General features: G+C 42.2%; 1 protein-coding gene across 2 annotated transcripts; it reads left to right on the top strand.

Annotated features, from left to right (window-relative positions):
• Positions 1 to 9,076: 9,076 nt before the first annotated feature.
• LOC114584892 (kallistatin-like) lies at positions 9,077 to 16,226 on the top strand. Of its 2 annotated transcripts, none has more exons than XM_077924365.1 (5): positions 9,077 to 9,213; positions 10,591 to 11,244; positions 13,277 to 13,547; positions 14,698 to 14,845; positions 15,888 to 16,226. In XM_077924365.1, the coding sequence occupies exons 2-5, from the start codon at positions 10,611 to 10,613 to the stop codon at positions 16,077 to 16,079; spliced, it is 1,245 nt and encodes a 414-aa protein (XP_077780491.1). In that variant the 5' UTR covers positions 9,077 to 9,213; positions 10,591 to 10,610; the 3' UTR covers positions 16,080 to 16,226. The 2 variants fall into 2 exon arrangements, with proteins under 2 accessions (XP_077780491.1, XP_077780490.1); XM_077924364.1 differs by having other exon boundaries at positions 9,204 to 9,328.
• Positions 16,227 to 16,916: the final 690 nt, after the last annotated feature.

Genomic DNA, 16,916 nt, shown 5'->3' with positions numbered 1-16,916 from the left:
GAGAAGACATTGGCAGTGACCTTGACTTCAAGGTCCTAGAATAGATAATTAAACAATCTGCCTGTGAGCACTTAGAAAAGGATGCTGTGATTACCAAGACCCAGCATGATTTTCTCAAACAAATATCTGTATATTTTGTCTCTTGTCATATGTCTTAGACACGTGCATTTTATCCTACAGTGCTTTGGCTTCCTTGGATTGCTGTTAAATGCCCCCGCAGTTTCATTGCCTAGTTGCCATCTTTCCCATTTAAAGTGTCATGAACATTTTCACTCTTATCGCTATTGGATGTCAGATACGCAGGCAGGCATCAGAGTTTCCCCTCTCCCTGGGAGCTTCCAATAGGGATTAAAGAGCCTTGTCTTGTCTCATGTCTCATGTCTTTACTCCAGGTGGAGTAAAGAATGCAAGAGGCATTTTTGTGGGTTATGAAAAGGGTCTCTACAGAGTAATTTTGTCTGAATCTCGTCAGGTGATTCTCACAAAATTCTAGAAAGTGCTCCTGAACAGGGGAGAGTAATTGTTCACACATTTCCCACTGAAGACAATTCAGATGATGATTCTGATTTTTATGATTTTTCTGATTATGGTGGTACTGAGAGTGACACAGATACCTCAAACAGCTCTGTTGACACAGTCATTGAGAGGAAATCTCACACAGTGTCTAGACCTTCACAGGTTAAGGATTAACTGGTTCTCCAAAGAGTCCTGAGAATGAACCAGTCAGCAAAGAGGATCAGCACCTCATACGCAGCTCTGAGAGAGTTACAAAGGGTGTACCACCCAAGAGGTATTCCAAAGAGTTTGCTAACTCATCTGTGGCATGTGTTACTATTGTTGACAACTCAAGAAAGGTGAAAGGTGTGTCTAAGTCAGAGACAAAGACGCGACAGGGAATTGCTAAGCGTAACACTACATTCACTAGCCAAGGTAATGCAGGAGCACTCATTCCTTGGAAAGCAGACAACCAGAGAAGTACACTGGGGAAACCAGTGGCGGGTAGTTCCAAAGGTGGAACTGAAACAACAGGGGATTGTTATATGTATAACAACTGTTTGTCTTCTTCTCTGGACCAAGCTTTGTCAGCAGCTAACGAAGATTCATATGGGGAGGATGTCAGCATATGAGCTCATCGCAGCTGCAGACATCCAGCTTGTTGACATCATGTGATTTGGCTGACTGTGGGAAACAGCGATCCAGTCAGTTCACAGGGCAGTTCACCGGAATTTGCTCAGAGTGTAATATGAGACCTTCCTCTTGTGATTGTACAGGAAGTCTTTGTCACTTGTTTGCCGATGTTTGAAGAGAGCAGACATGTTTTCTGTAATGCTGAAGAGTCAGAAATAAAACCATGTAAATAGACGTTTCTGACTATCTCTATTCCCTGCTGGGGAAGCAGGAAAGAGTGGGTGTGCTCTTCCCACACTGGGAAGGGTCGCCTATAGAGACCTAGCCTGCGTTTGCTGGGGAATGGAGCCAGGGAGGTCACCGGAGATCAAGCCGGGTGCCTGGGAGAGTTGCCAGCTTCTCCCGATAGAGGCTTGATTCCCAACAGTAACCAGTCTGGACTTGATAACCAAGAGACTACAAATAATAAAAACAACAAAAGTGAAAGTAGGGACCTGATCCTACGAAGCACTCAAGTAGCTCTCGATATATATCCTTTCAATGGTATGCTGCCTTACTGGAAATCAATCAACAGTGTGAAGAGAAACTTTAAACTTTTACTAAATATCCATTGCAACACTCTGATCGCGATAAACTTGCTTTGCACGGACCCCCAGCACACTAGACTCATGCTGACATTTTCTAACTCAGCTACCCCTAAAATGCTCCTGAAATATAAAGCCCTCTTACAGGATTATAATATTGAGTTGAGGCGCGTTTTTAAAGACACAGAACGAAAACAACTACTGCCCAACTTGTCGTATAGCCGGACCGACCCCAAGCAATCAACGCCCTCTCCACTGAAGGGCTTTCACCATAGGGCCATGATTCATTCGGAAGGGCCATCAAATATGGATACATGCGGTGAACCCAGCCGTAACACTCCCTTGGGGAGGAAAACGTCAGAGCAAAAAGGCCAAACACACAAAGAATGCCAGCCCAAACTAGATAAATCAAAGATAGGACACTCCATTACGCCTTTGGCAGATCCAGAATTTCACCACTCTTTACTAGAATCTGATCAGCCAATGCCAAGTGACGCTCCTCCGAAGGGAAATGTGACACACAGAAAGCCAGAGACTGATTTAATTGTCTTTGACGAAGACACCCCCCCCCCCGATGGTCCCAGCAATTCACATAACACCGTCGATGCCAGGAAATCGGGAAAATGCTGCAACTCAACCCCGAGAACAACAACACCGTGCATATCCTAAGAACGGTTGCATCACTACTGAACCAGTCTGAGAGCTGATAACAATTTCCCCACCACAATGAAGCGAAGCCAGTTATGGAAAATGCAGCCTTAACATTATATCGTGGAACATAGCGGGTTGGGCCAATAAACTAGGGGACGAGCCATTTCGTGAATATATAACATGTTTTGACATAATAATGCTACAGGAAATGTGGGCAACTGACAACATAGTTCTCGATGGTTACCATGCCTATGAAATCAAGGCCTCTAAACCGCTCGGAAGGGGATGACCGAGGGGGGGGGGCTAGTAATTCTGGTTTCCACTCAATTGGTGTCACAGGTTACTGAGTGCTCAGTTTTTGAGCAGCTGGCACTGGGGATCACTTTGCATCTGGAATCCAAGAGTATCATTCTTGTTTCAGCTTATATCCCACCATATACAGAGCAAACACAGATCGAGAGCACATGGCGTAAATTCCATAGTTTCCTTTATTCCCTACAAATTAAGTACCTTGGATCGCCTTTTTACCTAATGGGAGATATGAATGCCAGAATAGGCTCAAATGATGATAGCTTGGAAATAAAATTCCCAATATTAAGAGATCTAAAGGAAAATAGTGCCCTCTTTCTAAACCCACCCCCTCGTAGACATTCAAAAGATTGTCAAATCAACTGTGCTGGCTTCTGCCTGGATTTTTTTACAAATAAGTCTTGACCTTATCAGTGCTAATGGGGCACTCCCCGGGGACAGAGAAGGCGAGTACACATTCATAAATACAAATGGAGCCAGCATAGTAGACTACTGTCTCACTAACAGGGAGGCCTTCGAATCAATTTAAAAATTCAACATCGATAATAGGACCGAAAGCGACACCTACCTCTAATTCTCTAATTGTCTCCACTACTGGTCAAAATTCAATTCAGCTCTCTTACATAGAACATGAGGAAATAGATAAAGCAAATGATCCAGCATTGCGTAGGGAAAAAAAGACACCTGAGACAGCAATTGCAGTTGAGAATAGATTGAATTCACAAACTGCAATTAAGTTAAGATCAGTTATAATAAACAATTTATCAATAGATGCCTCCCTGACAGCTTACAAAAAACTCATTGAGTCCTTGCAGGATGTGGTCTCTGTCAACATAAACTCAGCTGGCAAGGCACACACTGCTAAAGGGCGCTGTTGGTTTGACCAAGAGTACCGCACAAAGAAGGCAGCCTTAAGGAACGCTTATTTGGCCTATAGAAACGCTGGACTAAATTACTTAAAGGTAAAGGGATCCCTGACCATTTGGTCCAGTTGTGACCGACTCTGGGGTTGCGCGCTCATCTCGCTCTATAGGTGTTTGCAGACAGCTTCCGGGTCATGAGGCCAGCATGACTAAGCCGCTTCTGGCGAACCAGAGCAGCACACGGAAACGCCGTTTACCTTCCCGCTGGAGTGGTACTATTTATCTACTTGCACTTTGATGTGCTTTCGAACTGCTAGGTTGGCAGGAGCAGGGACCGAACAACGGGAGCTCACCCCGTCACGGGGATTCGAACCGCTGACCTTCTGATCGGCAAGCCCTAGGCTCTGCGGTTTTACCTCCATCTTATTTCAAAATCAAAAAAGAGTATAAATCCCTTTTGGCCTCAAAAAAAGGCAGTCCTAAAAAAATTCCTGGTCCCTGCTATTGAATGCCTCACTAAACAATGAAACTAAACTCTTTTGGCAATTCTTCAGCCCCCAGCTGTGCCATTCTAGCTCAGGTTTGGGAGAACCACTTCAGAAATATATTTATGGAAAATCCAAACCTCCCTTCCAGCTTCCAGGATGATGACAGGGCAGAATTACCACTGCTCCCTCATTGGAGGCCGGTTACTGTGGAGGAAGTCCATACATTAATTGGGAATCTGAAGAGCGGAAAGGCTCCGGGGAAAGACTTTATCCCAGCGGAACTGATTACAACAAAACAGCACTGGTGGGCTCCACTTCTGGCAGCACTTTTTACGGTAGTAAATAACTCGGGTAAAGTACCAAATAGCTGGAAACATGCTATAGTAGTCCCAATCTCTAAGAGAGGCCACCCAAATGTATCCTCCAATTATAGGCCAATTAGCCTGCTTTCAATAATTGGGAAGCTGTATGTCTGATTCCTCAGTAGCAAACTGACAACTTTTCTAAATGAACATAATATAGTATCTGAAGCCCAGGCAGCCTCTCGTGAGAACCATTCAACATCAGACCACTGTCTAATGCTCTCCTTCCTAGCCGAGAAGTATACCAGGCCTCTACAGGGTAAACTCTTTGTGGCCTCCGTGTATCTGAAATCAGCGTTTGACTCCATCCCCACATCCCAGCTATGGTCCAAATTAAATTTGATTTTGCAGGACAAACGACTCCTCTTTCTTATAAAAGCCCTGTACAATGGAACCAAAGTCAGCAGGGACAGTTATCGAACAGTATCAGGATGACATGGGGGGTGAGACAGGGATGCATTTTGGCCCCCACATTGTTTTGTCTATTCTTAAATGACCTAGAAGAGAGCTTAATGGACACCTTCCAAAAATAGGAATAAGTAGGACCCCCTTGTTGTTATATGTGGATGACGCGGCCATCATCTCACATTCCAGACCTGGTTTGAATTATCTGCTGAGGAATTTTTCTGATTACTGTTCTGGAAATGGTTTATCCATAAATTAAGAAAAATCTAAAATTTTAGTTTTTGAAAAAAGCTTCTCCCGGTCTAAATGGGTGCTGGATGGCCATAACCTTGAACAGATCAAATACTTCAGTTTTCTAGAGCTCACAATTCATCATACAGGATCTTGGAAGCACCACTGGCAAACCTCCCTTCAAGAGGCAGAGATCACAAAGCTAGCCATACTCAGATTCTTTTTCACAAAGTTAGGCAAATATGTTCCAGCAGCCTTAAGGGTTTTCAACGCAAAACCCGTTTCCCAACTCCTGTACGCTGCAAATGCCTGGCATAATGGGGACCTGCCAAAGGTAGATGGCTTTCAGGCAAAATTTCTACGATCTCTGCTGCAGGTACCCAACTGTGTCCTCAACTCCATACTTCTGTTAGAAGCTGGTGAATGCCCAATTTCAACTAAAGCGTGGTGGGCTGCCCTAAAACATTGGCTCAGGATTTCAGTGTTTGATCTAGGGAAGGGTTTGTACCAACACCTGACCAATGAGGAATTTGTCAGCAAATGGCAGAAAACTATAGCTAAAAAAGCCACCTCTATTGGTCTGTCACCCCTCCCAACTGTATTACCTGAGTTATGAAGGTGCCCTAAAGACGTTAAAGCAAAGATTATAGGTTAATACACACAGTGACTTGCGATCTCGATCACACGCATTCTTTAGTCTGCTGGCAGTAGGAGTACAATATGGGCATGTCTTTAAGTTAACATCTTACATTAAAAATCTGACAGTACCAAATTATCTAAGGCTTTTCACCAAAGCCAGACTAAATGTCTTTCCTTCTGTAGTGTTGGATGGCAGGTTGAGAGGAGTTCCCTACCAGGACAGACTTTGCTTGTGTGCTCAAGACATCGATTCCATAAAACATATTTTGTTGCACTGTGCAAAATATGAGCAAGCCAGGGCTGAACTGTTATTACCATTGCTGGTACCTTTCTCGGGAAAATCAGAGGCTCACTATGTCAGGTTCCTATTGGAAGACAGGACAAACGCTGGAACATTAGCAGTGGCAAAGTTTTTATCGGTGGTTGCAAGAACCAACGATCCCTATATTCCGAACAAAATGCTTGTTTAACCTGGAGGTACCTGTATGAATTGTGTATTGCTTTGTAATGATTTGTTGGGTCTCTGGAGCATAAAAAAGATTGATGATGATGGTATCCAGCAATGCAAGCCATAGTCAATATTTGTTGTTCTTGGCTTAGCCAGTTGTGTTTAATGAAGGAGACAGTGCCCCAACATAAATAGCCACTTACTGGAAAGAGTTTTCCCTGCTTCTTCCCAGAGACACCTCTGAACGTTCTGTAAGTATCAAGTGTGCCTTTTCTGATGCTGCTACAGCAGAGGTTGGCTTGGAGGGTACCATGGGGGTGGTCTGTGTGCCAATGGAGATGTCAGGAAAGGAGAGAAGAGAAGAGGAGCAGGTATGAAAAAGGAGGTGATGGTGAAAAATGGGTTGAAAAGGAGGCTGCAGAATAGAAGCAGCTTTAGAAATGGGGAGTTGCAAAGGGTGGTTAGAAATAGCATCAGGCACGTACTGAAGTCATGTAGGTGGTACATGACTTCCGCCAGACTTGCCAAAATATACAAACTAAAATCAAATTTGTGTTGGAGATGTCAAGAGATGGAGGGAATGATGTATCATGTATGGTGGGGATGTGGGAAAGAGTTCTGTTATTTTTTTCTTTATTTCTTCATTTTCATTTTCATTTTTTTCCATTGTGTTTTCTAATTTTTCTAATTTCCCGTCAATTGTATTGATTTTTTCCTTCCTTTTTTTTTTGTCATTTGAATCCATTGGCTTTGGAGCAGCAGAAAACAAGCTTCCTCCCCTTTCCATGAGGCAGCCCTTCATATATTTGAAGAGGACCATCAACCATCATATTATCTCTCAGTCTTCTGTTCTCCAGACCAACTCCCTCAACTATTCACCATAAGCTTTGGTAGCTAATTGATCCAAAAGAAGAGTGCAATGTACCACTTAAAACTATATGGTAACAGGCATTTTAAAAAGTGGATTGATGGCAGTAAATAAAACAAAAATAAAGTAAAAGCTACAGCAGTGAGCTTTTCCAGTAGCTTTTCTTCAGGAAGGGTGCCGGTTGATTAACCAACTATTTAAACTTAATTTGCTAGCCACCTAATGAGCACCTATTGTTCGCTCCCCGTCCCCAGGAGGCAAACAGAAGTTGAGCCACACACCCTGATCTTATTGCCTACTACAATAGCTGGGAGGAGCTACTCAGGAGAATATAAATTTAGAACCAGAATCAGCTCCGGCTGATAAAGTGCCTTAGACATGTGAGTTCATCAGCAGGGCGAGGAGACCAGGGCACCCCATTCTGCCCAATGTAATCCCTAACTCTTAATCGGATGATGAAAACAACGACAACATAACCAACCATGCATGTAGAAAGTCAGTAGGGACTTGGAGGGATTTTCAATGTTTTGCACCCTCGGCGTATGTATGATTATCTCCCCATGGGGCAGAAGTCATGGGCATGTCAGAGGTGCAATGAGTTCATAGTCCCCTGGGATCAAGTTCATTCCTTTGAGGCCAAGGTGGCAGAATTAGAAAGTGTACGAGAAGCCAAGACAGCGGTGGAGAAGGCCTTAGGGGAGGTGGTAGCTAGGTCTTGCTCCCGCAACGACAACCCACTGATGAATTTTTGAATGCATCCGATTCAGACCAGCCCCTGACATTGGATGCTTTTTTGTGAACCAGACACTCTTCACATTAAAAGAAAATGTTGTTATAAGCAAGCCAGGAAGCAAGCTGGTGGTGTAATCTAGAGGCAAACCCAATATTTCCTGGAACTATCTTCAAAAAGGGCAGATCACTGCGATGGTCTTTCTGGCGTTCAAAAGTGATAATGGGATTTAGGATAGTTTAGCCCTCTGGGAATGGGGAGATTGATCAGTGCAGTGGACAATGTACTTCAATTAAGTTGATATTCAAGGGAGTACTTGGATAGTGACAATTTTGTATCCAGGAGTACCGCCAGACTACAGAGCTGCTCCTTCCAAGGATGTGCAACACTGCCCAGAATGCAAAGCACCTCTTTCTTTTCAGGATTCAACTTCGGTTGTGTGACCTGCATTTTTCTGACCCACATCCACACATCAGCCAGTTCTATCTCTTGCTTCTCTCTGTCACCAGAGAACTACAGCTGTCACTCACGCACAGAGGGAGACACTTTTCCCGAAAACCAAGACCTTCCCTTAAGCCCTGGAAGTTTTTCTACTACAGGCAATAGTTCCCTCCTTTTCCTTCTCCCCCTTTCTCCTTGGCCTGCCTTCAGGACCTTTGGAAACAGCAGGGTTGGCCCTCTTGATTTGTGCCAGAGTGCCCCTCTTAAATGGAACATTCCAGGATCCAAACAGAATCCAGGATTGGCTTCTGTGATCCATGATGTCCCACTTAAAATGCAACAATTGGGGGTATGAGAACCCACTGCCACCCCCAATTTTATCCTCACTAGAGGGGACAGTATGTTTGTGGTGTTTGCCCTCCTAGGTTGGTGACGTCATACTGGGTTCATAAGGAAAGGGTTAACTAATTGTAAAATGACTAACCTATAGGACCCCAAGGGGAGGAGTTAGAGTTAGAGTTGTGAAGAAGTCAGTCTCGAGTTAGAGAAGGGAGAGGGAGGATAAGTCTGTAGGTTGGGCTAGTTTGATGTGAGAGAGTGAGAGAATATGTTAAGAGGAGTCAGTTAAACAGTTGGGATAATCAGTTAGAAGGTATTAGGAAGGTATAGGCTGATAAAGAAACTAAGGTTAAGAAACTGACAAGAAAAATTGTCTGAAACAATAAACTTGTTAATGCTTATAAAATAAACTTATTTATTTGGTTTAATGTTAACAACTGTCTGGACTCAGTGTGTACCCGAGAGAAACGGGTTAGTGGCAGCAGGGAAGCAATCACAGTGGTGGCACAGGGGTCAATAGACCGTCAAACATCCAGAGACCCTGTGTGATCGCCACAACGCTGTAGACTTGGGACTACTGGTGTCCAGCAGTGCAAGCCATGGTCAATATTTGTTGTTCTTGGCTTAGTCAGTTGTGTTTAATGAAGGAGACAGTGCCCCAACATAAATAGCCACTTACTGGAAAGAGTTTTCCCTGCTTCTTCCCAGAGACACCTCTGAACGTTCTGTAAGTATCAGGCATGCCTTTCCCGATGCTGCTACAGCAGAGGGTGGCTTGGAGGGTACCATGGGGGTGGTCTGTGTGCCAGTGGAGATGTCAGGAAAGGAGAGAAGAGGAGCAGGTATGAAAAAGGAGGTGATAGTGAAAAATGGGTTGAAAAGGAGGCTGCAGAATAGCTTTAGAAATGGGGAGTTGAAAAGGGTGGTTAGAAATAGCATCAGGCATGTACTGAAGTCATGTAGGTGGTACATGACTTCCGTCAGACTAGCCAAGATATACAAACTAAAATCAAATTTGTGTTGGAGATGTCAAGAGGTGGAGGGAATGATGTATCATGTATGGTGGGGATGTGGGAAAATAAGAAAAATATGGAGCAGCATTCACGAAGAACTAAAAAAGATGTTTAGAACAACATTTGAGAAAAAGCCAGAAGCGTTTCTACTAGGCTTAGTCTCAAAAGACATCCCCGGTGATAAAAAAATGTGTTTTTCTGGCTAAAATGATCAGCAGATCATTAGATCTGGCTAAAATGACAGCAGCTACTAGATTCCAATCAAATCAAAAATTAAAGAAAGAATGGGAATGTGTGGAAGAATATATGACAAAACATTGTTTCAAAACAAATTTATTGATATGCATTGACTGAAGTTCGTAAAGTTAAGGTTAAAAAAAGAAAAGTGACTAATGGGGAATATGTAAATAATTTTCCTTAACACAATATTATAGTAATGAATAATATTGAATGCTGAGCATGGATGGAGTGAAGTCACAATGGTATAAATCAGAAAAACAATAGACAGTAATATATATGTTGATAGTATGTCTTGTAAAGAATGATAAAAGGTGTAACTGAATGTAACAATGCAAAATTAAAATGAAAAAAGAAAAAAGAAATAGCATCAGGCAAATTTTGCTTTATTTTACCTTATTCCATTTTGGGTCATTGACAAAGGTTTTAACCTGTGCTTTTTCTGGCGGCACACAGTACTGGCACCATTTATTTATTTTTTAATTGTTAAATGTTTGGAACTTCCTATTGCAACTTCATGATGAGTCTTCAGGATGAGTGCTGGCATGTTTGTTTCTTTTTTTAAAACAAAAACATGGGTTTTAACAAAGATCACTTTGTCCCTAATATTCTGCCCAAAGGGAGAAAATTGGGTTTTTTAACATTTTCTGCCAGAATGCCAGACAATAGCTGAAATGCAAGCCAGAGTCCTCCGCACAACAGTACCAGAGACGCTTAAGAGACTGGAAAGGACAAAAGCAACAAATAAAGATTGTCTGCTGTGTTAATATAAAATACACCTAAACACAATGCCAACATCCTTCATTGTATAGTTGCAATGATAATTTTTAAATGTGATCCCCCCTCCCCCACAGAGAACTTTCAGAGGAACACAATGCCTCACATCTACCTGTCTTTGCTTCTGGCTGGGCTCTGTGCTTTTGCCCACTGTCACCATACTCTTGACCACAAGGAGGACCATGACCATTCTCCTCTTGCTGAAGGTGACAGAGATTTGCCTTCTGTGAAGATAGTCCAAGGAAATGCTGACTTTGCCTTTCGATTCTATCACCATGTCGCTTCAGAGACCGCTGAGAAGAACATTATCTTTTCCCCTCTAAGCATTTCCGCTGCCTTGGCCATACTGTCACTGGGTGCTCAAAACACCACATTAAGTCAGCTTTTGTTAGGACTTGGCTTTAACCAGTCAGATACAAGCGAGCAGGAAATACACGAGGGTTTCCACCATCTATTACACATGTTGAACCTCCCCAATGCTGAAATCAAGCTGAGCATTGGGAATGCCCTATTCACAAATGACCAAGTGAAACTTGTGAAGAAGTTCCTGGATGATGCCAAACATTTTTATGAGGCAGATGTTCTTCCAACTAACTTTATGAATCCTGCAGTAGCTGAAAGTCAAATCAATGGATATATAAAGAACAAAACCAATGGGAAATTAGATGATGTTGTCCAGGGTCTTGACCCAGAGGCTGTGATGATTATTGTGAACTATATTTACATGACAGGTAAGTCAGATGGACTTATTTTATACACATTTTGCTTCTTAGATGTTCTTTAAACTGAGAAGTTTAAACTTTAAGTTGTGGTTCTAGATCCAGATTTGTTGGTGCTCTAGTCTGGAATCATCGTCTGCCCATTGTGTGAGCAGAAACTTCTCAGACAGAGAAGTTCCTTAAATCTGTCAGAAACTTGACCTCCACCATTATCAAAACAAAGCAAATATATTATGATACCCATTTTCCTGGAAATGTGATTCAGCAATTGGGCACTAAAGTAGAAACAGAGCTATAAAGACATGTGTCTCAAGATACCACTAAAACATGAGCGTTTATTAAAGGCTCTGAGTATGATAATATATAATAATATTACAGTGGTACCTCGTCGGGTTAAGTACTTAATTCGTTCCAGAGAGCCGTACTTAACCTGAAACTGTTCTTCACCTGAAGCACCACTTTAGCTAATGGGGCCTCCCACTGCTGCCGCGCCACTGTTGCGCGATTTCTGTTCTCATCCTGAAGCAACGTTCTTAACCCGAGGTACTATTTCTGGGTTAGCGGAGTCTGTAACCTGAAGCGTATGTAACCTGAGGTATCACTGTATTATAATATAATATAATATAATATAATATAATATAATATAATATAATATAATATAATATAATATAATATAATATAATAATATAATATAATATAATATAATATAATATAATATAATATAATATAATATAATATAATATAATAATATAATATAATATAATATAATATAATATAATATAATATAATATAATATAATATAATATAATAATATAATATAATATAATATAATATAATAATATAATATAATATAATATAATATAATATAATATAATATAATATAATATAATATTAATATAATATATTGAAGAATTAAATATATTGAAGAATTAAATAGCCTTTTTTCAACATTGTAATCCACACATCTGTATCTGACCCAGTTCCGCCCGGCACTTACTTGGTGATCACAGAAAGGGGTAGCACCCGCAGTAGCTTCTACCCACTGTTTGATCAGGTGCATGGAGGAAAGAGGCTCCCCACCAGCGGAGCCTTGCAGAGTGCCAGAGTGTGGAGTTGAGGGACGCCGCCACTTCATCCAAACCCCTCCAGCCATTAGGATTAGGGGGTTTGGATTAAAGCTATACAAGTGGTACTTCGGGTTACAGACGCTTCACGTTACAGACTCCGCTAACCCAGAAATAGTACCTCGGGTTAAGAACTTTGCTTCAGGATGAGAACAGAAATCGTTCTCTGGCAGCGCGGCGACAGCCCCCATTAGCTAAAGTGGTACCTCATGTTAAGAACAATTTCAGCTTAAGAACGGACCTCTGGAACGAATTAAATTCTTAACCCGAGGTACCACTGTAATAGCTAAAATAAGGCTGAACAGTAGCATCTGTTCTCTTTTGCCCCCACATCTTAGAATGATGAAGTTACTGCATTGCTTACCTGGAAGAGGCAAAGCTTTATTAACATATTGTTACAAAAGTGGTGGTGGGGCACTCACACTCTGTGCCGAGCTGCAACAAGAGCCCATGGGGTTCTCCTTTGGAGAACTGAGACACAGGGAGATTGTTGTAGCTCTAAGAAACATGGTTTATTCACCTATTTACACTTTCAGTCTGCATGGAGGGAGTCCAGATCTTGCAGCAAGGTCATTTCAAGAGGGGCTTGTCTCCCACAGCAGTGCAGCCATGGCATATCTCCTGCTCAGACCTTCAGCCAGCCTGCCCAAAGATGGTTCCCAGGTCTTCTTCCTTTTCTTCCCACCAACAGTTGCTCAAGACTCTTCCTGTCAGCTCACACCCAGTTGCCATGGCAACTTTCCAACCCCCCAGTCTCTGTTCACACTCCAGGGGACAGGGGAAGGTCAATCCTGATGTATTCCTGATTTTAGAGTGTGTGAAATAGCTATTCCCCCATTATGCGTGAAATATTATTTTGGTTTGCTCTTTCTCCTCACTCCCCTCCATGACATGTATGCTGTTATTGTTATTTCCATGAGCCTTTTGGAAAAATCCTTTCAATTACCTGCATACAAGTGAAGGAGACTTCTATGTGGATGAGCAAACAACGGTCAAAGTCCCGATGATGAACAAAGACAGCCGGTTCGAGACTTACCGTGATAACATCCTATCCTGTGAGGTTGTGAAGCTCCCTTACAAGGGCGACGTTTCAGCATTCTTTATTCTTCCTGACCAAGGAAAAATGAAGCAGGTGGAAAATGCTCTTAGCAAAGACGTTTTGTTAAAATGGATGAAACTGGTGAAACCATGGTAAGCGATCATAGTGGAAAGTATGTAACACACACACACACTTTCCAATGCATGTGCTGTGAATTTGAGGGGTGGGATTAGGCTTTATGATCCCTTCTAATTCCTGGACCAGTGAACTATTCCATTGTGGAATTATCCAGGACAGGACCATAATGGCCCCTAAGTATGGGTCATTAGTATAAAAAAAGGAAGTTGCTTTGGGACACAATCTCTTTTTCCTGACTGGTGGTGAGAAGGTCAAAGGCCAGGGGAAATGTTTGTGCGTGGGTTTGAAGCAGGCAGAAGCCAGAGAGTGCGAGCCATGCTTGATTTCTGTTGGAACCCAACGTGATGACTATGGGATAAACAAGACCATTTTGACCACCTGTTTAGGGACGTTTTTAATGTTTTATATTTTATTGCTTCTTCTCCTCCTCCTCCTCCTCCTCCTCCATGTTCTGTTGGGAGCCACCCAGAGTGGCTGGGGAAACCCAGCCAGATGGGTGGGGTATAAATATTATTATTATTATTATTATTATTATTATTATTATTATTATTATTAATGTGGTGTTAGGCGAGGGGCAATATATCTGATGGGGGACATGGGTGTAGCCACAAGGGCAGCTTCCCTGCCTAAAAAACAAAAACAAAAAATTTTAACTAACTGACCAATTGTGTCACAGATAACTCTGTTTTGCCCCCATAACATAAAGCCTGCCCCACTCTAAAATAAATCCTGGCTACTCCCTTGATGGGGGACACATCATGCTTCTTCTGGGTAGTTCATCCACTATTGGTCAGTCCCCCCTGCGCTCAGCTCTCATCTGTGGCTTCTAGCATGTGGCTCAGCGTGTGACAATGGCCACACCCCAGGAACAGCCTTTATACCCTCACCTGGCTATATCAGGTGAGGGTAGTCTTGGTAACAGAGCTATTTTAGTCCTGTCTATTCATTTCATTGGGAACGAGTGGGACTAGTAGTGGATACAATCCCATTGTTACAAAAAAGAAACTAATATATTCCTTTTTAGCAATGTTATCATGGACTACCATTTTTAAGTTTAAATCCTTTTAGCAATTATACTCTAGCCATAATGTAAATTGTCATTATTTGTATTATGCACCCCACCCCATGCAATACCTCACTAGCCTCTGGTTCTTCTTTCAACAGGAGAATAGAGCTTGCCCTTCCAAGGTTTACAATCTCTAGCAACTATGTTCTCCAAGAGATGTTAAGAAAAATGAATATTACAGAGGTATTCACAAACAGAGCAGACCTCTCTGGAATTACCGGGAAGCCTGAGCTGAAGGTTTCCAAGGTAGGTTCCTCCAAATTCACCCTCTTATTTTTCTATATTTTCTTTCACCCTGCATTTTAGGCCAGAGGTACACTTGTCTGAAGGTTCAGATGAATATAATTTGGGATTTAGAGTACTTGAACCACAATCCCATCTCTCATGGAGAGGAGGAGCCAAACATATTTTGTATCCCAGCTTTACTTGAAGACAGTTGAAGGGAAGCCCCAATGCAGTTGGTCTCCCAACAGAACTTATTGAGAGACCCTGATGCTCTACTTCTTCCTTTTCCCATCATGCCCGACCCTTGGTCATGTAGCCTGGGGTTGTGGGGAGTTGGGATCTAACAACATCAGGAGGGCCACAGCTTCCTCACTTCTGAATGCTAATGAGCGGAAAATTAGGTTTCATTAGCTTTGCGAAGACTGCAGTTAGCATTGGGGATGGAGGAGGAATGTAATTTTTATGTATTACGTACCTGCTTGTATACTTGTATTACGTACTTGTATTACGTACCTGCTTATGTCTGACCTGCTCATGCATTGTCTCTTTTTAAAACAAACAAACAAACAAACAAACAAACAAACAAACAAACCTTTGATTAACCGTGTGTGTGTGTACACATACACTATGTTTCTGCAGCATAATTTTGTAATTATATTATAAGTATATAATGTATTTTATAGAGTTGCCATATTTCAAGAATTTAAAATCTGGAGACAAAAGTTGTTCAGCTTTTGGAGGGGAATGAACCTCAAAGCTGCTGAGCTTTTTGGGGGGCAACCATCAGAACGGACAGGGATCTTGCTTCTCATCATCATTAAGGGAGAGGCAAGATTTTCTGAAAATTCCATCAGTTCCTTGAAGCTGACTGATACAAAAAGATGATGCTTAGAGATGGTTAAGAGGACTAGATTAATAGCTAATCAGAATGAGAAGTGACCACATGAAGCTGTTTCTTAAGACATTCAATAGATTTGTCTGTTTCGAAGGACTAGATTTTCTCATACTAAAATCCTGATTCAGTCACTATGTTGTACTGAAGTATTGCTATCTTTCTTTGCAGGCTATTCACAAGGCTTACTTAAATGTCCATGAGAATGGCACAGAAGCTGCAGCTACTACTGTTTTTGAAAGTGTCCCCTACTCCGTGCCCCCTGAAGTTAAGATCAACCACCCCTTTCTGATGGTAACTGTTCATGAGAAAACCAGCACCATCTTGTTCATAGGAAAAGTGAAGAATCCTAATGAGACATGATTGAACAACTTGTGCCGCAGCACAGAAAACTTTGGTTTCCAATATGAGGCATGTTTGAAAAGATGCTTTTAGGTATCAGGTACTAGGGCCATTGCTATAACATGTTCCCAAACAAATTAAACACTAGTTGAGTTGTCTGCAAAATCATTTGGTGTCTTCCTTCCTTCCTTCCTTCCTTCCTTCCTTCCTTCCTTCCGTCTTTCTGTCTTTCTTCACAGACTTAAAAATATGCAGTGTATTTCAGGGGAACAACATGAGTGATTGAGTTACTGAAATTAAGCCAGGAGTTTCTTTCCTGGCACCTGTGGGTTCCATGGCATCTGCAAAGGCTTTCACTGATGCCCCTGGGTAGGAACCCCAAAGAGAGCTTTCAAGAATAGTAATGTTCTGCCCCCCCTAGAAAGAATGTTATGGGGCAAAATGTGCAAGTTCCTTCAAACAAAGGCTGGTAGAAGATACTGCATACCACAGATACCAGTCAGGCCCCCAGTGATAAACCTGGATTAATGAGTGCCCACATGTGCACAAAGCAGAAAGTTGCAGACCCAGGTCATGCATTCCCCCTGCCACTTCACCATGCAGACCAGAAATGAAAGGCACCACACCATCAGTATGGGATCGAATCAGGCCACAACTTTATTGACTACAGATGAAGAGGTTTGGCCTAGGCAATGGGTAACAATTTACTTCTGGACCGTCTGCCAGAAATGACTTCAAGGGTCAACCCAGCAGTGGGGATTCCTATGACTTACATCTAATGGGGTAATCCTGGCAGGGATTGCTGCCTAGAGGAGCACTGAGGCTCAGGTCCCCATTTGGGCATATGGACAGAAGCAA

This window comes from Podarcis muralis, chromosome 1, assembly GCF_964188315.1.
Source record: "Podarcis muralis chromosome 1, rPodMur119.hap1.1, whole genome shotgun sequence".
In the NCBI taxonomy this organism is placed as follows: domain Eukaryota; kingdom Metazoa; phylum Chordata; class Lepidosauria; order Squamata; family Lacertidae; genus Podarcis; species Podarcis muralis.
The sequence above is the reverse complement of the archived record's forward strand: the minus strand, read 5'-3'. Positions and strand labels throughout refer to the sequence as shown.

Bases quoted from the DNA above. Each gene is read 5' to 3' on its own strand.
- LOC114584892 (XM_077924364.1), top strand. From the start codon at position 9,274: ATGGGGGTGGTCTGTGTGCCAGTGGAGATGTCAGGAAAGGAGAGAAGA. The intron at 11,245-13,276 runs GTAAGTCAGATG...TATTTCCATGAG, and splicing joins GAACTATATTTACATGACAG to CCTTTTGGAAAAATCCTTTC. The intron at 14,846-15,887 runs GTAGGTTCCTCC...CTTTCTTTGCAG, and splicing joins CTGAGCTGAAGGTTTCCAAG to GCTATTCACAAGGCTTACTT.